The sequence below is a fragment of the Lissotriton helveticus genome, chromosome 9, assembly GCF_964261635.1.
Source record: "Lissotriton helveticus chromosome 9, aLisHel1.1, whole genome shotgun sequence".
Lineage (NCBI taxonomy): Eukaryota > Metazoa > Chordata > Amphibia > Caudata > Salamandridae > Lissotriton > Lissotriton helveticus.
The window spans coordinates 958,841,121-958,868,642 of record NC_136070.1 but is presented as its reverse complement, the minus strand read 5'-3'; the positions used below and the strand labels follow the sequence as shown (position 1 = coordinate 958,868,642).

The 27,522-nt window shown below is 49.6% G+C and overlaps 1 protein-coding gene across 1 annotated transcript in view; it reads left to right on the top strand.

The window, feature by feature from the left end:
- RBM5 (RNA binding motif protein 5) overlaps nt 1–24,134 on the top strand; it is a 277,566-nt gene extending 253,432 nt beyond the window's left edge. Inside the window, exon 25 of the mRNA XM_078661241.1 lies at nt 23,509–24,134. Coding sequence (XP_078517367.1) covers nt 23,509–23,634 — 126 coding nt within the window. The 3' untranslated portion in view covers nt 23,635–24,134. The remainder of the gene's footprint in view (nt 1–23,508) is intronic.
- Nucleotides 24,135–27,522: the final 3,388 nt, after the last annotated feature.

The following is a 27,522-nucleotide window of genomic DNA, read 5'->3' as shown; positions in this document are numbered from 1 at the left end:
TAGTCTTTTCTTTGTTTTTATTTTTTTGGGGTTTTTTTGTAGCCCAGGTGGGCGTCGGCGTCACACCCCTTTGGGTGTATTTCCGGTGACGTCGGCATGCTTCCTGCGGAAGCTCCCACTCTTGGGCGCCATCTTCAGATTCTTTTTTCCGCGGTCGGGTCTGGATCGTTCCCGTTTGGGCTCCAGACATTTTTGGAGGAAGAAAGAAAATACAGAAAAGACGAGGAGAAGTCATCTGAAGACTACAGGGGACTTCATCGACGAAAAGCCGGCGAGGAGAGGGCGTTTTTCATCGAGATCATCGACGACCGTCGACGAACACGCGACCAGAGAGGCCCTGGACGCTCGATGATGGACAACACGCCGTTCAAGTTCTGCCGTAACTGCCACCACAAGTACGCGCAGAAGGACCAGCACCCGGTATGCAACCTTTGCCTACCGGTGGACCACGAAAGCGGAGACTGCAACGCCTGTTCCGCCTTCGCCCCGAAGACCCTTCGTGTGAGAGAGGCAGAGGGTAGCACACGCCACCCTGCAGGGGAAGGCCCCGACTCCGTCCCTCTACGAGCTGGGGATGTCCTCCGAGGAAGAAGACAACGCTGCCGCCGAAGACGACAGCTACACGATCGTAGAGACCGATTACACGAAGACTTCTGACAAGGTAGGAGACTCTTCGGCCCCCAAGAACCCGAGAGACTCTGAATCTAGAAAAATCGAGGGCAAGACCCCGAAAGCGCCGACGCCAAAAAAGGTGGCGTCCGCGACTACTCCCAGGCCCAGCGGATCCTCCGAGAAGGAGTCCCCGGCGCCGAGGGCTGCTGATCAGCAGAAAACGTCGAAAATCGTCCCCGAAAAGGATCGATCGACGCCGAGGGAGAAAGACCCGAAACTGACGACGACGACCAGAGACCCAAGATCCGGTCCGACGTCGACGTCGAAAACTTCGACGCCGAAAGGTACGGCGACGAACCATCCGCCGAAAAGAACGGCCGACCCATCCGACGCGGAACACGCGGCAGAGATGGAGAAGAAGAGAAGGCGCCTCGAGGCCGAAATGGAGAACATCATGCAGCGGAAGAAAGATTTCGATGCAAAGATGAAGGCCTTCACGATCCCTCAAGACCTACAGGAGGTAGATTACATAGATGTCGACACCGACAGCCCCGAGGAGGTGGTCGACACTTACCCCTCGAGGCCCTCGGCGCCGGACGACATCGGGGCCTACAACTCGGTGATACAGGCTGCCGCAGCAGCTTTCAAGCTCAAGCTCGACGAAGAGAAGCAGAAAGCAGACTTCCTTCTAGAAACATTGCTCCCAACACAAACGAGGAGCCAGTTCCTTCCAATGCTCGAGAGCGTCTTGGCTCAGGGGAAGGAAGCTTTCAGGGAGCCCGCAACATGCAAGGCAGTAACTCCCAGAACTGAGAAGAAGTACAAGCATGCCACTAAGGACCCGGCCTACATTCAGGGCACGGTCTCCGCAGACTCCATTATCACGGCCACAGCAAGGAGGAGGGCTAACGTACCCACTACCTCGGGCCCACCACCGGATAAGGAGAGCAAAAGGATGGATCTGGTGGGCAGAAGGATCGAACGGAATGCCGCGACCCACTGGCGCATGGCTAATTCCAACGCCCTGATAAACAGGCACATGTACCAAATCATGGAGGGACTGGGGCACTTGGTGAAGGACTTGCCCCAGGATGCCAGACAGAAAGCCGAAAAGCTGGTTGAAGAGGGAAAAAAACGCGGCAAACTCTTGCCTTAAGACGGCCCTGGATGGGGCAGACACCGCCAGCAGGCTCATGATGATGGGCGTCACGGAAAGGAGGCACGCCTGGCTCAGGATATCCGGTTTCAAACCGGAGGTGCAACACAGCATCCTGAACACACCGTTCAACGGCAGCACGCTTTTCGGATCAACAGTTGATGAAACGCTCAGCCAACTGAAGAAAGATAATGAAACAGCAAGATCCATGGGAGCATTGCAGTTCAGAGGGAACAAGAGGGGCACCCCGTCACGGAGGCCCGGCGGGAGAGGCGAAAACCAGCCAGGTACATCACACCAGGCTTTCCAGCAAACGCACCAGGCAGACTCGCAGACTCAGCAGGGTCATCAGAAGCAGGCCTGGCAGTACCAACAAAGAGGCCAGTCCTTTCGAGGGAGAAATGGACGGGGACAAAATAGAAGAGGGGGGCAGCAGCCCACCTCCAAGTGACTTCAAAAAAATCCGTGTGCCCGCCCACAAAAAAGACCCCAGGGGGCAGCACGTACAGATGGGTCAAGACAAACTAGACACCTACAACCACATGACACCAGTGGGAGGAAGGTTAAGATTCCACCTCCAAGAGTGGAGAGAAATCACATCAGACAAATGGATCCTCAACATTATCCAATTCAGATACTGCATAGAGTTGGAGGGGAGGCCAACAAGCAGAAAACCAAAAAGAAAGCCACTAGCAAGCAAGCAGCTGCAGTGCCTTCAGGAAGAAGCAAAAGAACTCCTGCAGAAGCAGGCCATAGAACGGGTACCCTTCAAGGAAAGAAACACAGGAGTATACTCAACGTACTTCCTGGTACCAAAAGTAGACGAAACAATGAGACCCATTCTCGATTTACGGTTCATGAACAAATTCATAAGAACGCAAAAATTCAAAATGACCTCCCTGCAAGAGGTGCTCCCACAATTGCAGATCGGGGACTTCATGGTCACAATAGACCTCAAAGACGCATACCTGCACATTCCAATGAACAGAAAGCACAAGCACATGCTCAGGTTCACCGTCGGAGAAAGCCACTACCAGTTCACGACACTGGCCTTCGGTCTAAAATCAGCACCAAGAGTTTTCACAAAGTGCCTCGCAGCAGTCGCAGCGCACCTAAGAAGGCAGGGGATACACGTATACCCTTACCTGGACGACTGGCTGGTGAAAGCAAACTCATACCAGAAATGCAAGCTGCACGCACATACGGTGACAAGCACGCTCATAAGCCTGGGTTTCTCCATCCATTGGAAGAAATCATCAATGGAGCCAGAACAAGTGAAGATCTTCCTGGGAGCACAGATCAACACCTTACAGGGCAAGGTGTTCCCCAGCGAGAAGAGGGCGAGGGCGCTGGTGAAGGAAACTCGCCTCTACCGGAAGGGACAAGCTCGGACAGTGAGGACTGCGAGCAAGATCATGGGGATGATGGCATCATGCATCCACCTGGTACCGAATGTACGACTCCACATGAGACCCATTCAAGAATGGCTACAGGAGCAATGGTCACAAGCTACAGGCAGTTGGGAGGATCTAGTGGTTGTAACGCACGCAGTGCAGAAGGAGATGACATGGTGGACCATGGAGAACATAGCAAGGGGAAAGCCTCTAACGCCAACAGTGACCATCACCACAGACGCATCCCTGAAGGGATGGGGCGCTCACATGGAGGAGCTCAAGGTGAGGGGTCTGTGGACACCAACAGATGCGACAAAGCACATCAATTACTTAGAATTGAAGACAATCTTCCTTGCACTGAAAGCCTTTCAAACAAGACTGTACAAACACAAGGTGTTGATACAAACAGACAATACCACTGTGATGTTCTACATCAACAAGCAGGGGGGCACACAGTCAGCCCCGCTTTCAACGCTGGCGCAGGAGATATGGAGATGGGCCATCCCTCTCAAGATAGACCTGCTAGCCATACACCTGCCAGGGAAGGACAACATACAAGCAGACTGGCTCAGCAGGCAGACATCGGCATCCCACGAGTGGGAGCTCAATGCTCAGGGGACAAGGCGCCTATTCGACAGGTGGGGAACTCCACCGGTGGACCTGTTTGCCACACGCCAGAATGCAAAATGCCAAAACTTTGCATCCAGGCAGCCCGAGGAAGGATCACTAGGGAATGCCCTATGGATAGATTGGTCAAGGACATTTGCCTACGCCTTTCCCCCGATACCACTGATGCACAGAGTACTGAGCAAATGCAGAGCGAGCAACATGACACTGATACTGGTCGCACCACAGTGGGCGAGGCAGACATGGTATTCGCAGATCATGGAGATGACAGTGTGCACCCCACAGATTCAGCAGGAGGAAAGACTTACTCTCCATGCAGAACGGAGAGGTGCTCCACCCAGAGCCAGAGAACATGAGCCTAGTAGCGTGGCTCCTGAGGACATAGAGTTCGCACATTTAAGATTGCCAGAAAGTACCCTGAGGGTACTTCGGGAGGCAAGAAGACCTAGCACTCGGAAGTGCTATGTTGCGAAATGGAAAAGGTTCACAATATGGTGCAGACAAGAAAGACTTCACAATAAAATGAAGGACTCCACAGTGCTAAAGTACCTGACGCACTTGCTAGAGAAGAACCTTAGCTCATCCTCCTTGAGAGTTCACTTGGCAGCGATAGTCGCCTACACAAGGGGAGAAACTTGCAGGAGTTTCTTCACATCACAGGTGGTGAAGAGATTCCTAGAAGGAGTGAAAAGGATCGCACCACCCAAGCGGGTGCCGCCACCTGCATGGAACTTAAACGTAGTCCTAACGGAACTCATGAAGGAGCCCTTTGAACCAATCCACAAGGCGTCCTTAAAGATGCTAACTATGAAAACAGCTTTCCTGGTTGCAATAACGTCCTTACGCAGAGTAAGCGAGCTTCAGGCTCTGACGCTACAAAAGCCCTACATACAAATGCACAATGATAGGGTTGTGATGAGGACTGACCCACACTTCATGCCGAAGGTGGTATCTAAATTTCACATGAACCAGTCTATACAGATACCGAGTTTTTTCCAAAAACCGACAACTGCTGCAGAGCGAGCTCTGCACACCCTGGACGCCAGAAGGGCAGTCATGCACTACATTGAGAGGACGAAGGGACACAGGAAAACAAAACAGTTCTTTGTGTCATTCGCCAACAGTTACATGGGAAAGGCAGTAACCAAAAAGACCATTGCACGATGGATCGCACAGACAATTCAACTCTGCCACAAGCGTGCAGGACAAGAGCTAGCAGAGGGGACACGTGCCCGCTCCACTAGGAAAAAGGGGGCTACAATAGCCTTCCTGGCTAACACACCCATACAAGACATATGCCTGGCGGCAACATGGGCTTCGGTGCACACGTTCACGAAGCACTACTGTGTGGACATACAGATGAACAAGGAAGCTCAAGTTGGACAGAAGGTGCTACAGCACATATTCAATACCCAACGCTCATCTTCCACCCAACCGCCACAGAGATGAGAAACCGCTACAAAATCTATGCACAGCATAGTGAATCCAGAAAGATTCACGCTGCAAAACGAATAGTTTTCTTACCTGTCGGTGTAGTTTTGCAGCTTGAAGATCTTTCTGGATTCACTAGCGAACCCACCCACCTCTGCCAGAAAGATGAGGCTGGAGAGAGAAGAGGTGGAAATAGAAAAGTGGAAAAGACTTTGAAGGTACAAAGCGGTAAAATATCACCTGAATAGAACATTGCCATTACTTCGGAAACGAAAGAAACACGGAAAAAAAGAACCCGAAGATGGCGCCCAAGAGTGGGAGCTTCCGCAGGAAGCATGCCGACGTCACCGGAAATACACCCAAAGGGGTGTGACGCCGACGCCCACCTGGGCTACAAAAAACAAAAACAAAGAAAAGACTACGAATCCGGACCCAACCACAAGACCGCGGAATAATGCACAGCATAGTGAATCCAGAAAGATCTTCAAGCTGCAAAACTACACCGACAGGTAAGAAAACTATTCGTTTTGCAGCATGAATCTTTCTGGATTCAATATGCTGTGCATTATTCCGCGGTCTAGTGGTTTGGTCCGGAATCTTAGTTCTTTTTTTCTTTTTCTTTTTCCGTAGCTCAGGTGTACTTCCTGTGGCGGAAGCTCCCGCCTTTGGGCGCCATCTTCGGATTCATTTTTTCCGTCCGCCGTTGGGTCTGGATAGTCACCGAGAGGCTCCAGAGTTTTTGGGAGAAAAAGAGGAAAAAGGCGAAACTTTCACAGAAAAGATTGGAGAAGATACCGAAGAACAAGATCACCAAGCCGGGACGACTAAGAAGGAGGAGAACTTCGAGATCTTCGACGTCCAACGGAGAATGCGCACAGGGGGCCCCCTGAGTGCAGGAATGGACAAAACACCCTTTAAATTCTGCCGTAACTGCCACCACAAATAAGCACAGAAGGACCAGCACCAGGTCTGTAACCTCTGCTTACCGGTCGACCACGAGAGCAAGGATTGCAACGCCTGCTCCGCCTTCACCCCGAAGACACTCTGGGTTAGAGAGAGCCAGAGGAGAGCCAACTAAAACATGCAAGGCAAAGGCCAACCTCCATCGTTTGGGACCTGGGCCTCCAGCGACGGAGGACAACATCGCTGAGGGACCAGATGACTACACGGTCGTAGAGACTGATAAGAAGGCATCTAAAGAGGTAGGAGAGACGTCGACCCCTAAACCCCCAACAGACTCTAGAAAGCCCGATCAGGACTCTCGAAAAACAGTCCAATTCCTCGAAGGGAGCACTGGCACTGAAAACCTTGACGGCCGCAGCTGCATCCAAGGACAAACAGCCCCGCGGATCCTTCGAGAAGGACTCCCAGGCGGCGAAGACTGGCGAAAAGCAAAGGTAGTCTAAGCTCGTCCCCGAAAAGAACCGCTCGACTTTGAAGGCGAAGGACCCGAAGGTCGCTTCGACGTCTGACTACGTCGAAGAGATCAGCCGAAACGCTCAACGCCGAGCATGCCGCCGAGATGGAGAGAAAAAAGAGAAGGCTCGATGCCGAAATGGAGAACATCCTGCAAAGGAAGAACAAGTTCGAGAAAATTAAAAGGTTCACGATTCCGTCGAAGGCGCCGACGACTATCGTCGAAATAGAAGAGGAAGAGCCCCAGGAACACCTTGATCAAGATGGCCTATACTATGTTATGTTATATTTAATTTCTATAGCGCACGGCTACTCAATAAGAGTGTCCCGGCGCTTTATTAAGGCAGCTCAGTGAAAAAAGAACATAACACCATAAAAACAGACATGAACAGGAGACAAACAAAGCAACCTAAAGGTTAAAAAGCCAGGTCTTAAGGCTCTTCCTAAACAGGAGAAGGTTAGATGTACGGCGCAGAGCCAGAGGCAGTGTTCCAGAGCTGAGAGGCCCTCAAACTGAAGGAGCGCCCCCGATACGTGCCTTCGTCACTCGGGGGAACCACGGCCAGAAATAAAGATTCCGACCGCAGAGATCGAACCGGGCGGTGAAAGGCAAGCCTGCGCTGCAAGTACTTAGCTCCAAAGCCAAAAAGCGCTTTGTGAGCCAGGGTCAGCGCTTTGAACATAATCCTATGAACTATGAAGGAGACGATGACCAGCGAATGACTTTCTGCTCAGCATCCTCGATGACACAAGACCTGGAATGACAGGACATAGACTCCGAAAATCCGGAAGAGCCCGTGGAGACTTAACCTTCGAGGCCTTCGCCACCAGATGACATTGGGGCCTATAACATGGTCAACGCGGCAGCGGCCTATGGAGTCAAATTGGAGGAGGAAAAGCCTAAGGCATGTTTCTTTTTGGAGACCCTACTCAGTCAGTTCCTCCCCATGCTTCCAAGTGTCATGGACCAAGGGAGGGAGGCGTTCAAGGACCCGGCAACCTGCAGGTCTGTGACACCGAGAACTGAGGAAAAAATACAAACTCTTCTTGGGATCCTCCCTACATCCAGGGATCCGTCACAGCGGACTCCATTATTGCGGCAACAGCCAGAAAGAGGGCTATCGTCCCAACAGCATCAGGCCCACCACCAGACAAAAAGCAGAAGAATGGACCGGACTGGGAGAAAAACAGAAATGCAGCAGTACACTGCCGCTTGGCAAACTCAAATGCCCTACTGAACAGACACCAGTACCAGCATTGGGACGAAATATGGCAACTACTCAAGCACCTCCCAGAGGAATACCAGCAAAGGGCATCACATCTGGTGGAAGAGGGGAAATATATAGCAAATGCTTGCCTGAAAACAGCCTTGGATGGGGCTAACACATCCAGCAGACTTATGATGGTAGGAATCACAGAAAGAAGGCAGGCCTGGCTTAGGATCTCAGGCTTCAAGCCAGAAGTGCAAAACACCATTCTAAGCACCCCCTTCAATGGAGAGACACTGTTTGGGGAACCGATGGATGAGAAACTCACCCAGCTCAAGAAAGAAAATGAAACGGTTAGGTCCATGGAGGCCTTACAATTCAGAGGGATGAGAAGGGGTACCCCGACACGGAGACCACGCGGAAGGAGAGGAAACCAGCCGGGAACGTCACACCAGACAATCCAGCAGGCGTACCAGGGCGACAACCAATCCCAGCAGGGGCAGCAAAAGCAAACCTGGCAGTACCAGCCTCGGGGCCAGTCCTTTTGCGTGAGGGCGAATGAACGAGGGCATGCAAAAAGAGGGGGCTAGCAGCCCACCTCGATGTGACTCCGTCACGCAAAGCGTGCCCACCCACACGACCCCTTCGAGGGAGGGTGGAGCACAACAAGACCAACCAAGAGTTACACGGACCAAACCTCGACAAACATCGACAAACATGTAACACCAGTAGGAGGCAGACTAAGGCACTTCTTCCAGGAGTGAAAGAAGAGAACTACAGACAAATGGATACTCCACATCATACAGTTCGGATACTGCATAGAGCTGGAAAAGAAACCACCAAGCAGAAAACCGAAAAGGAAGGCGCATTCAGGAAAAGAACTAGCACTACTCCTAGAAGAATCACAAGAACTCCTCCGGAAGGAGGCCATTGAACCAGTTCCATTCAGAGAAAGGAACAAGGGAGTGTACTCAAACTATTTCCTAGTTCCAAAAGTGGACGAAACGCTAAAACCCATCCTGGACCTAAGGTTCCTAAACAAATACATAAAGACACAAAAGTTCAAAATGACATCCCTCCAAAAGGTCATTCCTCAGATAACGGATGGGGACTTCATGTCCACCATAGTCTTCAAAGATGACTACCGGTACATCACCATGAACAGGCAGCACAAACCTCTACTAAGATTTACTATCAACAAAGAACACTTCCAGTTCACAGCCCTAGCCTTTCGGACTAAAGTCCGCACCAAGGGTGTTAACCAAATGCCTTGCAGCCGTGGCAGCGTACCTGCGCAAAGAAGGGATTCACGTATACCCTTAACTCGGCGACTGGCTAATAAAAGCAATTTCACACAGGGCATGCAAGGAACACGCACAGTGGGTCACAGAGACCCTGACAGACCTAGGATTCTCCATGCACTGGGGAAAATCCTCAATTGAACCAGAGCAAGTGAAGATCTTCCTAGGAGCACAGATCAACACCATATAGAGCAAGGTGTTTCCCAGCGACCAGAACTCTGGCCCTGCTGAAGGAGACACGCCGCTACCGGAAGGGGCGAGCTCTGACAGTGAGGACAGCGAGCAAAATCATGGGGATGATGGTGTCCTGCATGCACCTAATATACGGCTCCACATGAGACCATTCCAGGAATGGCTGCAACAGCAATGGTCACAGGCTACAGGAAGTTGGGAGGATCTAGTGGTTGTAACGCACGCAGTGCAGGAGGAGATTACATGGTGGAACAGGGAGAACATAACCAGGTGGAAGCCCTTAACACCACCAACCCCAACGGTGACCATCACCACAGACACATCCCAGATGGGATGGGGAGCACACATGAACAAACTCGAGGTGAGGGGTCTGTGGACTCCAGCGGATGCGGTCAGACACATCAACTACCTGGAACTGAAGACCGTTTTCCTTGCCCTGAAGGCATTCCAGAAAAAACTGTACAACCAGAGTGTGTTGATAACAACAACGATGTTCTACATCAATAAACAAGGAGGAACACATTCTGTTGCACCGTCCAACCTAGCGCAGGAAATATGGAGATGGGCCCTCCCACTTAAAATAGACCTGCTGGCCATACACCTACCAGGGAAGGACAATGTGGAAGCAGACTGGCTCAGCAGACAGACTTCAGCATCCCACGAGTGGGAGGTCAATGCACAGGAAACGCAAAGGCTATTCAGGAGGTGGGGAACACCGACAAGACCTATTTGCAACACAGCAGAATGCAAAATGCCGACACTTCGCACCCAGGCAACCAGAGGAGCGATCTCAGGGGAATGCCCTATGGATAAGCTGGTCGAAAACATTTGCTTACACTTTTCCCCCCAATGCCACTGATACACAGAGTACTCAAGTACAGAACCAGCAACATGACACTGATCCTGGTGGCACCCCAGTGGGCCAGGCAGGCCTGGTACTCACAGATAATGGAAATGGCACAGGGTGCACCCCACAAGTTCGGGAAAAGGATAGACTTGCACTCAATGCAAAACTGAGAAGTACTACACCCAGAGCCAGAGAGCCTCAGCCTAGCAGCATGGCTCCTGAAGACCTAGTTTGCACACCTAAAGTTACCTGAGAGCACCCTGCGGGTGCTACGAGAGGCTAGGAGACCTAGCACACGAAGGTGCTATGTGGCAAAGTGGAAGAGGTTCACACAATGCGGCAGCAAGAAGAAGCTACACATGAAGATGACCAGGGAATCAACGGTGCTAAGATATCTCATGCACCTGCTGAAAGCAAAACGAAGTTCATCCTCGCTAAGAGTACACCTAACGGCGATAGTAGCCTACACAAGAGGAGAAACAGGGAAGAGCTTCTTTACATCAGAGAGTAAAGAGATTCCTGGAAGGTGCAAAGAGGATCGCACCACCAAAGAGGATGCTGCCACCAGCATGGAACCTTAATTTTGCAGCGTGAATCTTTCTGGATTCACTATGCTGTGCATTATTCCGCGGTCTTGTGGTTGGGTCCGGATTCGTAGTCTTTTCTTTGTGTTTTTTTTTGTTTGTTTTTTTCTTTGCCCAGGTGGGCGTCGGCGTCACACCCCCTTTGGGTGTATTTCCGGTGACGTCGGCATGCTTCCTGCGGAAGCTCCCACTCTTGGGCGCCATCTTCAGATTCTTTTTTTCCGCGGTCGGGTCTGGATCGTTCCCGTTTGGGCTCCAGACATTTTTGGAGAAAGAAGAAAGAAAATACAGAAAAGACGAGGAGAAGTCATCTGAAGACTCCAGGGGACTTCACCGACGAAAGACAAGCAAAGATAAGGCGTTTTCCATCCAGATCTTCGACGACCGTCGACGAACACGCGACCAGAGAGGCCCTGGACGCTCGAGGATGGACAACACGCCGTTCAAGTTCTGCCGTAACTGCCACCACAAGTACGCGCAGAAGGACCAGCACCCGGTATGCAACCTTTGCCTACCGGTGGACCACGAAAGCGGAGACTGCAACGCCTGTTCCGCCTTCACCCCGAAGACCCTTCGTGTGAGAGAGAGGCAGAGGGTAGCACACGCCGCCCTGCAGGGGAAGGCCCCGACCCCGTCGCTCTACGAGCTGGGGATGTCCTCCGAGGAAGAAGACAACGCTGCCGCCGAAGACGACAGCTACACGGTCGTAGAGACCGATTACACGAAGACTTCTGACAAGGTAGGAGACTCTTCGGCCCCCAAGAACCCGAGAGACTCTGAGTCTCGAAAAATCGAGGGCAAGACCCCGAAAGCGCCGACGCCAAAAAAGGCGGCGTCCGCGACTACTCCCAGGCCCAGCGGATCCTCAGAGAAGGAGTCCCTGGCGCCGAGAGCTGCTGATCAGCAGAAGACGTAGAAAATCGTCCCCGAAAAGGATCGATCGACGAGGGAGAAAGACCCGAAACTGTCGACGACGACCAGAGACCCGATATCCGGTTCGACGTCGAAAACTTCGACTCCGAGAGGCACGGCGACGAGCCATCCGTCGAAGAGAGCGGCGGAACCATCCGACGCGGAACACGCGGCCGAGATGGAAAAGAAAAGAAGGCGCCTCGAGGCAGAAATGGAGAACTTCATGCAGCGGAAAAAAGATTTCGACGCAAGGATGAAGGCCTTCACGATCCCTCACAAGACCAAGCCACCAGTGCTGGAGGCGGTCGAGGAGGAAGAAGAAGAGGTCGCCGAAGTCACCGAGCAAGACCAGGACGTCGAGGTGTTCGACGACCAGGAGGAGTACGAGAATCCCCACGAGAGCTACAGCTATGGGGAGGAAGATGAGGGCAGGACAGACACAGAGTCGGCGCCCTATGACCTTCAGGAGGTAGATTACATCGATGTCGACACCGACAGCCCGGAGGAGGTGGTCGACACCTACCCCTCGAGGCCCTCGCCGCCGGACGACATCGGGGCCTACAACGCGGTGATACAATCTGCCGCAGCAGCTTTCAAGCTCAAGCTCGACGAAGAGAAGCAGAAAGCAGACTTCCTTCTGGAAACATTGCTCCCAACACAAACGAGGAGCCAGTTCCTCCCGATGCTCGAGAGCGTCTTGGCTCAGGGGAAGGAAGCTTTCAGGGAGCCCGCAACATGCAAGGCAGTAACTCCCAGAACTGAGAAGAAGTACAAGCATGCCGCAAAGGACCCGGCCTACATTCAGGGCACGGTCTCCGCAGACTCCATTATCACGGCCACAGCAAGGAGGAGGGCTAACGTACCCACTACCTCGGGCCCGCCACCGGATAAAGAGAGCAAAAGGATGGATCTGGTGGGCAGAAGGATCGAACGGAATGCCGCGACCCACTGGCGCATGGCTAATTCCAACGCCCTGGTAAACAGACACATGTACCAAATCATGGAGGGACTGGGGCAGTTGGTGAAGGACTTGCCCCAGGATGCCAAGCAGAAAGCCGAAAAGCTAATTGAAGAGGGGAAGAATGCTGCAAATTCTTGCCTTAAGACGGCCCTGGATGGGGCAGACACCGCCAGCAGGCTCATGATGATGGGCGTCACGGAAAGGAGACACGCCTGGCTCAGGATATCCGGTTTCAAACCGGAGGTGCAACACAGCATCCTGAACACACCGTTCAACGGCAGTACGCTTTTCGGACAAACAGTTGATGAGCAACTCAGCCAACTTAAGAAGGATAACGAAACAGCAAGATCCATGGGAGCATTGCAGTTCAGAGGGAACAAGAGGGGCACCCCGTCACGGAGGCCCGGCGGAAGAGGCGGAAACCAGCCAGGTACATCACACCAGGCTTTCCAGCAAACGCACCAGGCAGACTCGCAGGGTCAGCAGGGCCATCAGAAACAGCCCTGGCAGTACCAACAAAGAGGCCAGTCCTTTCGAGGGAGAAATGGACGGGGACAAAATAGGAGAGGGGGCCAGCAGCCCACCTCCAAGTGACTTCAAAAAAATCCGTGTGCCCACCCACAAAAAAGATCCCAGGGGGCAGCACGTACAGATGGGTCAAGACAAACTAGACACCTACGACCACAGGACACCAGTGGGAGGAAGATTAAGATTCCACCTCCAGGAGTGGAGAGGAATCACATCAGACAAATGGATCCTCAACATTATCCAATTCGGATACTGCATAGAGTTGGAGGCGAGGCCAACAAGCAGAAAACCAAGAAGAAAGCCGCTAGCAAGCAAGCAGCTGCAGTGCCTTCAGGAAGAAGCAAAAGAACTCCTGCGGAAGCAGGCCATAGAAAAGGTACCCTTCAAGGAAAGAAACACAGGAGTATACTCAACATACTTCCTGGTACCAAAAGTAGACGAGACAATGAGGCCCATTCTCGATTTACGGTTCGTGAACAAATTCATAAGAACGCAAAAATTCAAAATGACCTCCCTGCAAGAGGTGCTCCCACAGTTGCAGACCGGGGACTTCATGGTCACTATAGACCTCAAAGACGCATACCTGCACATCCCAATGAACAGGAAGCACAAGCACATGCTCAGGTTCACCGTCGGAGAAAGCCACTACCAGTTCACGACACTGGCCTTCGGTCTAAAATCGGCACCAAGAGTTTTCACAAAGTGCCTCGCAGCAGTCGCAGCGCACCTAAGAAGGCAGGGAATACATGTATACCCTTACCTGGACGACTGGCTGGTGAAAGCAAACTCATACCAGAAATGCAAGCTGCACGCACATAGTGACCAGCACGCTCATAAACCTGGGGTTCTCCATCCATTGGAAGAAATCATCAATGGAGCCGGAACAAGTGAAGATCTTCCTGGGAGCACAGATCAACACCTTACAGGGCAAGGTGTTCCCCAGCGAGAAGAGGGCGAGGGCGCTGGTGAAGGAAACTCGCCTCTACCGGAAGGGACAAGCTCGGACAGTGAGGACGGCGAGCAAGATCATGGGGATGATGGCATCATGCATCCACTTGGTACCGAATGTACGACTCCACATGAGACCCATTCAAGAATGGCTACAGGAGCAATGGTCACAAGCTACAGGCAGTTGGGAGGATCTAGTGGTTGTAACGCACGCAGTGCAGAAGGAGATGACATGGTGGACCATGGAGAACATAGCAAGGGGAAAGCCTCTAACGCCCCCAACGCCAACAGTGACCATCACCACAGACGCATCCCTGAAGGGATGGGGCGCTCACATGGAGGAGCTCAAGGTGAGGGGACTGTGGACACCGACGGATGCCACAAAGCACATCAATTACTTAGAATTGAAGACAATCTTCCTTGCACTGAAGGCCTTTCAAACAAGACTGTACAAGCACAAGGTATTGATACAAACAGACAACACCACTGCGATGTTCTACATCAACAAGCAGGGGGGCACACAGTCCGCACCGCTTTCAACGCTGGCGCAGGAGATATGGAGATGGGCCATCCCTCTCAAGATAGACCTGCTAGCCATACACCTACCAGGGAAGGACAACATACAAGCCGATTGGCTCAGCAGGCAGACATCGGCATCCCACGAGTGGGAGCTCAATGCTCAGGAGACAAGATACCTGTTCGACAGGTGGGGGACACCATCGGTGGACCTGTTTGCCACACGCCAGAATGCAAAATGCCAAAACTTCGCATCCAGGCAGCCCGAGGAGGGGACACTGGGGAATGCCCTATGGATAGATTGGTCAAGGACATTTGCCTACGCCTTTCCCCCGATACCACTGATGCACAGAGTACTGAGCAAGTGCAGAGCGAGCAACATGACACTGATACTGGTCGCACCGCAGTGGGCGAGGCAGACCTGGTACTCGCAGATCATGGAGATGACACAGTGTGCACCCCACAGATTCAGCAGGAGGAAAGATCTACTGTCCATGCAGAACGGAGAGGTACTGCATCCAGAGCCAGAGAGCATGAGCCTAGTAGCGTGGCTCCTGAGGACATAGAGTTCGCACATTTGAGACTACCAGAAAGCACCCTGAGGGTACTTCGGGAGGCACGAAGGCCCAGCACTCGAAAGTGCTACGTTGCGAAATGGAAAAGATTCACAATATGGTGCAGACAGGAAAGACTCCACAATAAGATGAAGAGGGACTCCACAGTGCTAAGGTACCTGACGCACTTACTGGAGAAGAACCTTAGCTCATCCTCGTTAAGAGTTCACTTGGCAGCGATAGTAGCCTACACAAGGGGAGAAACGTGCAGGAGCTTCTTCACATCACAGGTGGTGAAGAGATTCCTAGAAGGAGCGAAAAGGATCGCGCCACCCAAGCGGGTGCCGCCACCTGCATGGAACTTGAACACAGTCCTAACGGAACTCATGAAAGAGCCCTTTGAACCACTTCACAAGGCCTCCCTAAAGATGCTAACTATGAAAACAGCCTTCCTGGTTGCGATAACGTCCTTACGCAGAGTAAGCGAGCTTCAAGCGCTGACGCTACAAGAACCATACATACAAATACACAACGATAGAGTTGTGATGAGGACTGACCCACACTTCATGCCGAAGGTGGTATCCAATTTTCACATGAACCAGTCTATACAGATACCGAGTTTTTTCCAAAAACCCACAACCAGCGCAGAGAGAGCTCTGCACACCCTGGACGCCAGAAGGGCAGTCATGCACTACATTGAAAGGACAAAGGGGCACAGGAAAACGAAACAGTTTTTTGTGTCCTTCGCAAACAGCTTCATGGGCAAAGCAGTAACCAAAAGGACCATTGCACGATGGATCGCACAAACAATCCAACTCTGCCACAAACGGGCAGGACAGGAACTGGCTGAGGGGACACGTGCCCACTCCACCAGGAAGAAGGGCGCTACAATAGCCTTCCTGGCTAACACACCCATAGAGGACATATGCCTGGCGGCAACATGGGCTTCGGTGCACACGTTCACGAAGCACTACTGTGTGGACATACAAATGAACAAGGAAGCTCAAGTGGGACAGAAGGTGCTACAGCACATATTCAACACCCAACGCTCATCTTCCACCCAGCCGCCACAGAGATGAGAAACCGCTACAAAATCTATGCACAGCATAGTGAATCCAGAAAGATTCACGCTGCAAAACGAATAGTTTTCTTACCTGTCGGTGTAGTTTTGCAGCTTGAAGATCTTTCTGGATTCACTAGCGAACCCACCCACCTCCGCCAGAAAGATGAGGCTGGAGAGAGAAGAGGTGGTTAACTAAAGAATAGACTTTGAAAGTACAAAGCGGTAAATACAAACTAAGAAGAACATTGCCATTACTTCGGAAACGAAAGAAACACGGAAAAAAAGAACCCGAAGATGGCGCCCAAGAGTGGGAGCTTCCGCAGGAAGCATGCCGACGTCACCGGAAATACACCCAAAGGGGGTGTGACGCCGACGCCCACCTGGGCAAAGAAAAAAAAAAAAAAAAAACACAAAGAAAAGACTACGAATCCGGACCCAACCACAAGACCGCGGAATAATGCACAGCATAGTGAATCCAGAAAGATCTTCAAGCTGCAAAACTACACCGACAGGTAAGAAAACTATTCGTTAAGTCCTAATGGAGCTCATGAAAGCGCCCTTTAAACCCATTCATAAGGCCTCCCTACAAATGCCTTCCTGGTGGCAATCACCTCGCTGCGCAGGGTGAGTGAACTACAGGCGCTAACGCTACAATAACCCTACATCCAAATACACAATGATAGGATGGTGATGAGAACTGACCAACACTTAATGCCAAAGGTGGTGTCAAGGTTCCACATAAACCAGACAGTACAAATACCAAGCTTCTTTCAGAAACGGGCCACAAGCGCAGAGGGGGCACTGCACACTCTGGACGCTAGAAGAGCAATAATGCACTACACAGAACCAAGGAGCACAGGTAAACCAAGCAGTTCTTTGTGTCCTTCGCAAGCAGTTTCCTCGGTAGACCAGTAACAGGGAACCATTGCACGATGGATCGCACAAACTATACAATTCTGCCACAGACAGGCAGGCCAAGAACTAGCAGAAGGGGCACGAGCCCACTCTACCAGGAAAAAAGGAGCAACAATAGCCTTCCTGGCTAACACACCCATTCAAGACATATGTCTGGCAGCAACATGGACTTCAGTGCACACGTTTACTAAGCACTATTGTGTGGATATACAAATGAACAAGGAAGCACGAGTAGGACAGAAGGTGCTTCAACATATATTCAACAACCAACACTCCTCTTCCACCCAGCCGCCACAAACATAACAAACCGCTACAAAGTCTATGCACAGCATAGTGAATCCAGAAAGATTCACGCTGCAAAACGAATAGTTTCTTACCTGTCGGTGTAGTATTGAAGCTTGAAGATCTTTGTGGATTCACTAGCGAACCCACCCACCTCCGCCAGAAAGATGAGGCAGGAGAAGATGGTGGTAATACAAAGACAATATAGAACCAGACACCTTAAAGGACAATGCGGAAAAATCACTTACTTGAAAAAGAAAGATAACATTGCCAAAGGATTCACAAACAAAACAAGAAAAAAGAATCCGAAGATGGCGCCCAAAGGTGGGAGCTTCCGCGGGAAGCGTGCTAACGTCACAGGAAGTACACCAAAAGTTGGGACGTCGACGCCCACCTGGGCTGCGGGGGGAGAAAAAAAAAGACTACGATTCCAGACCCAACCACTAGACCGCGGAATAATGCACAGCATAGTGAATCCAGAAAGATCTTCAAGCTGCAAAACTACACCGACAGGTAAACTATTCGCTTACAGTGGATGCAGATCTCGGAGAGAACAGCACAGGACCTGAAGTGGTGGCTGACCAACCGCTATTGGGTCGAAGGCAGACCCCTCTCCAACCATATCGCACAGTGTGGCAGAAGTGTTGCTCCTGGGATGGGGCAGCCATTTGGGAGAAGTGTGGGATCAAGGCACTATTGATTCCGGCTAAATCTGGACTCCGCATCAACATGCTGGAGCTCCGAGCGATTCACTTGGCATTGAAATCAAAAGCAATCTGGTTCACGGACAACACCACTGCCATGTGGTACTGCAACAAACAGGACGGGGTGGGGTCGTGGACCCTTTTTCAAGAGGTCCTCAATCTCTGGACATGGCTGGAACAGCAGGGCATATCCCTGGTGGTTCAACACTTGGCAGGTTCCCTGAAGGCCAGGATAGATTAACTGCTGTCTATTCCTAGCCGATCACCAGTGGTGTCTCCATCCGGAGGTCACGCATGTTCTTTCAGAAGTTGGGTGAGCCTTGGTTAGATCTGTTCTCTGCCGAGAACGTGCGATGTCGGCAGTTTTGCATGCTTGAGTTTTCAAAGCGGCAATCTCTCAGTGACGCTTTTAGTCTTGAGTGGAGCTCATGCCTCCTGTATTTATTTATTTATTTATAGTATTTATAGAGCGCGAGCGAAGGCCCTTGGGCATCTCGGCGCTAAGATCTCTGCCATATTCAGCCAAGGAGGGAAAGAGGGAATCACTGATTAAAGAGCCAGGTCTTGAGTTGCTTTCGGAAAGACCAGAGAGACGGGCTAGTTTTAATAGCATGTGGCAGTGTATTCCAGAGTCTAGGTGCTGACACAAGGAATCTTCTGTCACCCCAAGACACCAGTTTGGTACGAGGTACCACTAACTCGTGTAGATTGGAAGATCGAAGGGGTCTGAGGGGACGATGGGGAGTGAGATTTTGGATCAGAAAAGCTGGTCCTTGGTTATGCAAGGCCTTATAGACAATGGAGAGGGATTTAAATTTAATTCTATTTCTGATGGAAAGCCAATGGAGTTCTCTGATGGTTCCTGACACTGAGTGGAATTTGGGGACACCTCCCAGAAGCCTGGCAGCCGCATTTTGGATGGCTTGCATTTTATTGAGAACTCTTTCTTGAGTGTTCAGAAATAGTGCATTGCAATAGTCCAGAGTGGAAAGTACCAAGGATGTTATCAGGGTTTTACCCGCTGTGGCCGGGAGAAAAGGAAGAATTTTTTTTATAAGTCGTAACTTATGGAAAGCGGAGGAGGTGATCTGATTAGCATGGGGGAGAAAGGTAAGACGGTCATCGAACATAACTCCCAGATTCCTCACCCTGCTCACAGGGGTGGGAGGGGGACCCAATGACAGTGGCCACCAGCGGGAAGACCATTCCGGCATCAGATTTCCGAAAATAACTTCGGACTTGTCAGAATTCAATTTAAGGCAATTGGAAGCCATCCAATTCCCTATTGCTTCCATGCCCAGATTGAATTCGTCTGATATTTTTTGGCCATTATTCCTGATGGCAAGTACCAACTGGGTGTCATCAGCATAGGATGTAAGGCTCATCCCATGGGCTCGGATGACATTGGCCAGGTCCGACACATATATATTGAAGAGTGTCGGACTCAGGGATGAGCTTTGGGGTACTCCACATGGCAACGAAAGGGTGGAGGACTGAAAAGATCCTATGGTGACCACCTGTGTCCTTTGTTCCAGAAAGGAGGCCAGAAGAGTCTTAGCCCTTTGCTGAACACCCATGCTTTCGACACGGTCGATCAAGATGGTGTGATCGACCATGTCGAAGGCCGCCGACCGGTCCAGCAATATGAGGACCGCTGTTCCCCCAGCATCCCGAATAGTTCTAATGTCCTCCGTGGCCTTAATCAGTGCCGTCTCTGTCCCATGATATTGACGAAAGCCAAACTGGGAATTGTCCAGCAAGTGGTGTTCCTCTATAAAGGCTGAAAGTTGGAGATTCAGAGCCTTTTCGGCGATTTTGGCCACGGCTGGGAGGCTGGCGATGGGCCGATAGCTCTTAAGTTCGTCCATGTCAAGATTCGGTTTTTTGAGCAGTGGTCTTATTGGGTTTTTTTTTAGCGTGAGTGGGTAGATACCTGAAGTAATCATAGTATTACAAATGGAGGTGATGACAGGTAGTACCACTTCAATCACCGGGGTAAGTACTTTAAGGGGACATGGGTCAAGAGCAGAACCCGTCTTAATGGAAGACATAATGTCCCTAATCTGGGCTGTAGAGACCTCTGCAAACTGAAGGAATAAGGGGGTAGTTCTAATGTTGCAAGCCAAATCAGAGGTGGTTTTAGGGGTGATTTTAACACCATTGGCAAAGGCTGCATAGATGTCATTGACTTTGCTAAAAAAGAAATTAGCCAGTGCATCACAAAGTGGCTGTACGCCTTTCCTTTAATATCACTCTTGTCCAGAGTGCTCCAGAAAATCCGGAGCGATGGCCCAAATTATTCTTGTGGCTGTGGAGTGGGCCTGGAGACTCTGGTATCCAGAGCTTCTCCAACTGAGTATTCCTCCTCCGATCCAGCTGCCCCATCGGTAGGATCTTCTGTCGCAGTAGTAGGGGAGGGTCCTCCACCCAAACCTATCAACTCTACGCCTTCTTGCATGGAAATTGAGCTGCAGCAGTTAAAGGCATTCAACCTTCCTCCCGAAGTCTGCAATGTTTTTGCCAGCCAGGCGTCCCTCTACCAAGACACTGTATTCCTGCCGGTGGCAACATTCTTAGGTCTCGCGACCTATCGATGCGCGCAAGCGCATCGAGCGGAGCGAAAATTCAAGTAGCCAAAATCCTCGTGAAGCCAAGGGCTTCTTGCGCTGCAGTTTTCTTTAAGTTCACGTGAATCACGTGACAGCAAGCTCCTTCGTGCACGAGCTTGCCTGAGCCCTTCTGCCTATCAGCCTGCCAGTTCTCCTCCCCTAATTATTCACTTCACTTGTGACTCCCCACATCAAAGCCTCAGCCTCCCTCCCTTGCCATTTGCTTCCTAACCAGCCTGCCTCACATAATTGCATCAGACCCGACACTTCAAAGGAATGCCCCCCCCCCCCCCCCCCCCCCCCCCCTCGAGAGCCACTTTCACGGCCGTGCATTTCTCTTCCTTCTTTACCTCATGTGAGGAAACAGCGCCACTCGCTGGGCGGCATTGGAACATGTGCCTAGGCTGCAAAATAATGAGGTGGAAGATGTGCTTATAAGGTCCCACAAGCGAGACCTATTGGCAATGCCAATGCTTGTTTTAATATTGTACTGAAAGGTCTATTGATACTTTCTGCTTCCCTCTTTGAAGTCCTTCTCTATATTTTGACCCTTTCCCAGCACGGCCCTGCTCTTGGCATTTTTAATGGGTATCCTCGGTCTGCCTTCTTTAAATCCTCTATTGTCAAAAGATTTCTTAAGGAGCCTGTACTCCTTTTCTCACCTGGCCCATTAATCATGCCTCAATGGGACTTTAATTTGTTTCTCAAATTCCTAATGTGTGCTCCCTTCGAGAGTCTGCACAACTCTGGCTGCTTACCATTGAAACATCCTTTTTGATGGCAGGAACTTCTGCCACGAGGGTTAGCAAATTACATGCTCTGTCAGCCAGGCGTCCTCACAAGACCATCTTCCCAGATAAGTTTGTGCTTCGGACTAGAGCCTCTTTCTTACCTAAATTAGTTTCTCCGTTCCACCTGGGGCAGTCAATCACTTTGCCCACTTTTTTGCTCCTCCGTACCCCTCGAATAAGGGGGATTAACTCCACAGTCTGGACCCAAAAAGAGCATAGTCATTCTAACTTGACTGCACATAAGATCCTGGTGGACGACCAACACTTCGCTGGATCAAAGAGAGGTTTTATGGTGCGGAGGACTATCTCACGATGGGTTGTCCATCAAAATTTGCTACGTTCTGAACAAGAAACAGCCTCCTGAAGGCATAAGAGCTCTTTCACCAGAGCGAAGGCTGCCACCACGGTGTTGCAATATGGTGTCCCAGTCCTCTACATTTGTCAGGATGCAACGTGGGAGTTTCTACGCACATTCACTAAGCATTACATCCTAGACAGTCCATTCCGCAGAAACTGCCTTTTGGCCGCTTGGTCCTTTAGGGCTACCTGGTCTAAACTTGTCCACAGTCCCTCTTTCTGGAATGGTATTTATCTATTCCCAGGTAAGGAATCTGTGGCTAGATATCTTTATCAGATTGACAAGTTACTCACCTTCGGTAACGCTTTATCTGGTAGAGACATGATATAGCTGCAGATTACTTGCCGACCTAACCATCCTCCCGCACAGCATATAGTTTTTTCGGGTGAAAACTAATCATCCCTTACAGGGCCCTAGTTGTTCTAAACACACCACTGTCAGTGCGCTTCATGGCTTTCCACTCCTGACATGGAAAGTCATAAAGTAATGGGCATCAGCGTGCTGAGGTGATGCCAATAATGGTGACGCAGACATCACTTCTGACATCATGTGGAGCGGACTGCCACCTACCAGCACACTAGGGTATTGCTCAAGCAAAATTCTTCTGGATCCAGCCTGACATCTGGGAAATACTATGGAAAGGAATCTACGGCTAGATCATGTCTCTACCAGACAAGGCATTACTGAAAGCAAGTAAATTGTCTCACAGTACAAAACAAAATGGTTACTTATTCATATGACTAGTTTTGCAACTTGATGAATTTTCTAGATTTACGTTCAACCCTCCCACCTCCCTAAAGAGTTGAATGCAACAGGGGAGGGTAAAAGTTGCACCAAGGGGAAGAAGCCAAAGTAGATTGCTAAAAAAGAACCTAAAGATTGAAACCACTCACAGGGACTTCAAAGGCATACGTCGAACATCTCAGATGGTTCATAGTGCTAAAAAGTGTACACCACCCTTGTTTGGGAATAAAATGAAACTAGACTATTCCAGACCCAACCATTAGATGGTGGAATAATGGACAGCTTGTGAATCCAGAAAATTCTACAGGCTGCAAAACTGCTTCTACGTCGAAGTAACCATTATGTTGTCTTTCGTGGGAATTTTCATTTAAAGCCATAACCTGAAGGTTTATAGCAGCGGTGGACGGTAAAAGGTGTTCTTGTTTGGTAGTCAAAATGAATTGTTGGTTTCATGTAGCGTTTGTTTTGGGGCATTGGAGGAGCTTGCCTAGATATAGGAGCAATGTTCATCTTCAGCAATTTCAGCTGGCAATCCATCTGGCCCCATTTTTTTTATTTAACCACTCCCCCCCTTTTCTTTTGGGGGGGGGGGGGGAGTAAGCATTGGAGCATAACTCGGTTTTCTTTATGTTCATATAATTTTTTTTCTTAAACAATAAATTGTTAATGTGATTATTGTTGCCCAAGATAGGCTCGACTTTACTTACGTTTTTAAAACTTTTCTCCAGGACTGAGATAGTTATCATTGCTAGTTGTAGAGGATAATTGTTTGTCCATATTGTGTGCTAACCTTATTGTCCTTAAACTGTTTGATTTCAACAGCAATTTCATGATTTTTTGTTTTTTCTTCTACAGGCAAAAGTACGAATGCGAGGTGCAGGGTTGGGGGCCAAGGGCAGCTCTTATGGGGTATCAACTTCAGATTCTTACAAAGATGCTGTGCGGAAAGCGATGTTGGCTCGCTTTACAGAGATGGAATAAGATATTTTCTACTACCACACTTGTAAATTGTATCCCAGTTTATTGTAACTAAACTTAAAAATTCAACCGGGCAGTCATGCTTGTAAATTGGTGTTAATGCCACTCGACTTTTGTAGCATTCTTGTATTTTTATCATTTCTCACTTGACTCTTGTACAGAATATTGTATATCTTTTGAAAGCGTCAAACAATGAACATCAATACTAGCTGTATTTTTTTTATAAGATCTGTACATTTTGTAAATATTTTATTGTTTGTGAAGCTACTTGTTTGTGACCTTAAACATCCCCATCTCTCTCAAAACACCACCTTATGAGTGTGGGGGCAGTGCTACTTTCCCTTGCTCATCTTTTCTTTCTTAATCTGCTCTGTCTTGTATCATAGGAAACGTGCAGATTTTGTAATATACGTCTTGTGTACATATTTCTTATGTATGTGTAGATTTTCATTTGTTGCCATTTGCACCTTTTGAGAAATAAATTGAAAAAAAGTGTGTAAGTACTTAATCTGTCACATTTATTTTCTGAAGCCATATTTCACTTTTCATTCTGGTGTATACTTCTGCTAGCAGGTTCTTCACCCGTTTAATATCTCCAGGTGCCACACTGCACCCAAAACATTCATAGCCCTCCTGTCCCAGTGGGGGTTGCTTGGCTCCATCTCTGCATTGGAAACCACAACACTGACATTCCTGGAGCCATAAAGCACCCAACCTGGTTCATCAAATTCAGTTCCATGTTTTCTGTGCCTTTTGATGTAGATCTCTCCTTGTTTTAAGATGTTTTCTTCTGAGAAATCCTTCCAAATTCAAGCACAGTACTTATGGATTTCATCCCTAAAAACCACTGTTCAAGCCCTGTTCCAATTGGTAATGGAAAATGTCAACCACTAACCTGTAGTTTACTGCTTGTACTTAAGATTGCGACACAACTTGAGGTCCTGCAACCCGTCGTATTATGAAAGCGATCAAGGCGCACAGGGAAAAGCCTTCCAAGGCCCACAATGAGCTTTGAGTTTTACACCTTTCCTGCACTAGTTCCTTCACTGGTTGACTTTCCTGTAACGCCACTTTTGGCGCCTCCGATGCCAACCACATTACCCTTGGTGCAGAGACTGATACATCCTAGAAAGCAGCTTATTCGTAAGACCAAAGCAGTACCTCCGGTCCTGGAGGGAAGCCCAACAAATAAACTAATACAGGCTAGAGCAGGGTTATGGCTTCTCAGCTGGGTTACTTGCTGACTTTGCATAACCTGTTTTGCTCCAACTCCAATCCAGATGCTAGATATCATCCAACACTGTACAGACGATAGCAATGAGGACTCCAACCTACCTTCTGTACAATTCAATAAAGGTGGGGCACAATCCTCTTACCCCAAACAAAATAGAGGGGGTTATCGGGGCAACAACGCCAAGGGCAGAGGCAAGGGCAACAACAACTCCCGTTCCTCCGCCTCCAACAAACAGTGACGCCCTGTCACTGCCCCCCGACCATTCCACACCTGTCGGGGGGGAGACTCCAGCAGTTCCTGCCAGTCTGGACATCCATCACCACATACAGGTGGGTCAGGAAACTTATCCAGTACGGTTATTGTTTGGAGCTCACATCCACTCCACCCAACATACCACCAAAACACCGTTCTATGTCCACAGAGCATTTGCACTTATTGCAGCATGAGGTTCTCGTCATGCTGCAAAAGGGCGCTATAGAGCTTGTGCCAGTGGAGGAGGAAGGCACAGGGGTGTACTCCCTGTACTTCTTAATCCCAAAGAAGGACGGGTCCCTCAGGCCTATTCTGGACCTCAGGCCCCTAAACCAGTACATTCTCTCAGAACACTTCCACATGCTAACGCTGCAGCAGGTTCTTCCGCTCCTCAATCAGGGAGATTTACTCGCAACCTTGGACCTCAAGGATGCTTACTTCCACATTCCACTCCATCCATCACACAAAAAATACCTCTGATTCACCATTCAAAATCGGCATTATCAATTCAAGGTCCTTCCTTTCGGAGTGACCACGGCCCCCAGAGTGTTCACCAAATGTCTAGCGACAGTGGCGGCGCACCTCAGGAGACAACACATCCATGTCTACCCTTATCTGGACGACTGGCTGGTTCAGGCAAAGTCGGCCCAGCAGTGCGCCGCCGACATGTCCCACACCATTCACCTTCTTCAGTCTGGGGTTCTCCCTGAACTATCCAAAGTCGCACCTTCAGCCAGCCCATGTGCGGCAATATCTAGGTGCAACAATCAATACTCTGAATAATTAAGGAGGTAGGTCCCGGGACGTAGGGTCAGCTGGACCGTATAATATATTTTGAAAGAACAAAATGCCAACCCCACCACTTTTCAGGTGCTCATAAATCTGAGCAAACAAATAGAACTAGATTCCAGATTTGTTCGGTATATTTTATTTATACCCTTTACTTAGAAATTTTAGACACTTAAAACAAAGTGATCCTATGTTTGAGAGACACTCAACATATAACAATACAAAAATCACAAATACATAAATATATTATTTTAACAAACAAAAATATTGTACACCTTTTCTTATTGAACAATAGCAAACAGTAAATCTTTGCACATATTAAAAAAAAATCAATATTTCAACTCAATGATAGACACGTTCAAAGAAGAAATCGAAGAACACAAATCAATTCGGAACATTAATCAAATTCAGAAATCAATCCTGTATGTTTTATGTTTCTTTCTATTCTATTTATATTCTATTCACGGCAGAATAGATAGGACCAAAGACTTTAGGAAAACACAACAACTCTTTGTTGCCTTCTCAGCCCAGCACAAAGGCAACCCCATTTCCAAAGCAGGTATAGCCAGGTGGATCGTTAAGTGCATTCAGATTTGCTATCACAAGGCTAAGCGCACTTTAACGGTCCCTCCAAGAGCCCACTCCACCCGAAAGTTGGGGGCCTCTATGGCTTTCCTTGGTAATATCCCTTTGGAAGATATTTGTAGAGCAGCCACATGGTCTACACCACACACATTTACTAAACATTACTGTGTAGATGTGCACTCCAAGCAGCAGGCAGCTGTAGGGCAGGCTGTTCTTAAAACGCTTTTTCAGACTTCTGCAACTGGCACAGGCGGCTGCCGTTAATGGAGGGACTGCTATTTATTCTATGCTATAGATATGAATTCAGCAGCCCACATGCCTCGAACTGAATATGCTACTTACCAGTATGCATCTGTTCTTGGCATGTAGGGCTGCTGACATTCATATCGCCCGCCCTCCTCCCCGGCGCCTGTAGCGGCTGCAGACTTAACACTTACTCTTAGCATGGCCATCGCTTACACTATTACACTCCATCTTTGCCACAATGGCTAAAAACAATCTGGGGATGGAGTCGATGCCCATGCGCACTGTAGTCCAGGAGAGGAGCCACCTATCTCGTGATACTTCGAAGACTCTTCCAGGACAACAATGTGCAATCATCCGGACCCAACACTAGGCGGCGATCTATGCTATAGATATGAATGTCAGCAGCCCTACATGCCAAGAACAGATGCATACTGGTAAGTAGCATATTCATTACGTGTCCCCCTGCACAGTGTCGATGTCCATTACCTATCGAGTCTAGGTCTAGTGGTTGGGTCTGGAATCGTAGTTTTTTTTTTTTGTAGCCCAGGTGGGCGTCGACGTCCCACCTTCTGGTGTACTTCCTGTGATGTCAGCATGCTTCCTGTGGAAGCTCCCACCTTTGGGCGCCATCTTCAGATTCTTTTTTCCGCCGTTGGGTCTGAAGAGTCACCGAGAGGTTCCAGAGTTTTTGGAGAAAAGGAAAAAGCTGAAATCTACCGAAAGTTTGGAGAATACATCCAGGAACAAAACCACCGAGCTGGGATGACGAAGGAGGAGAACTTAGA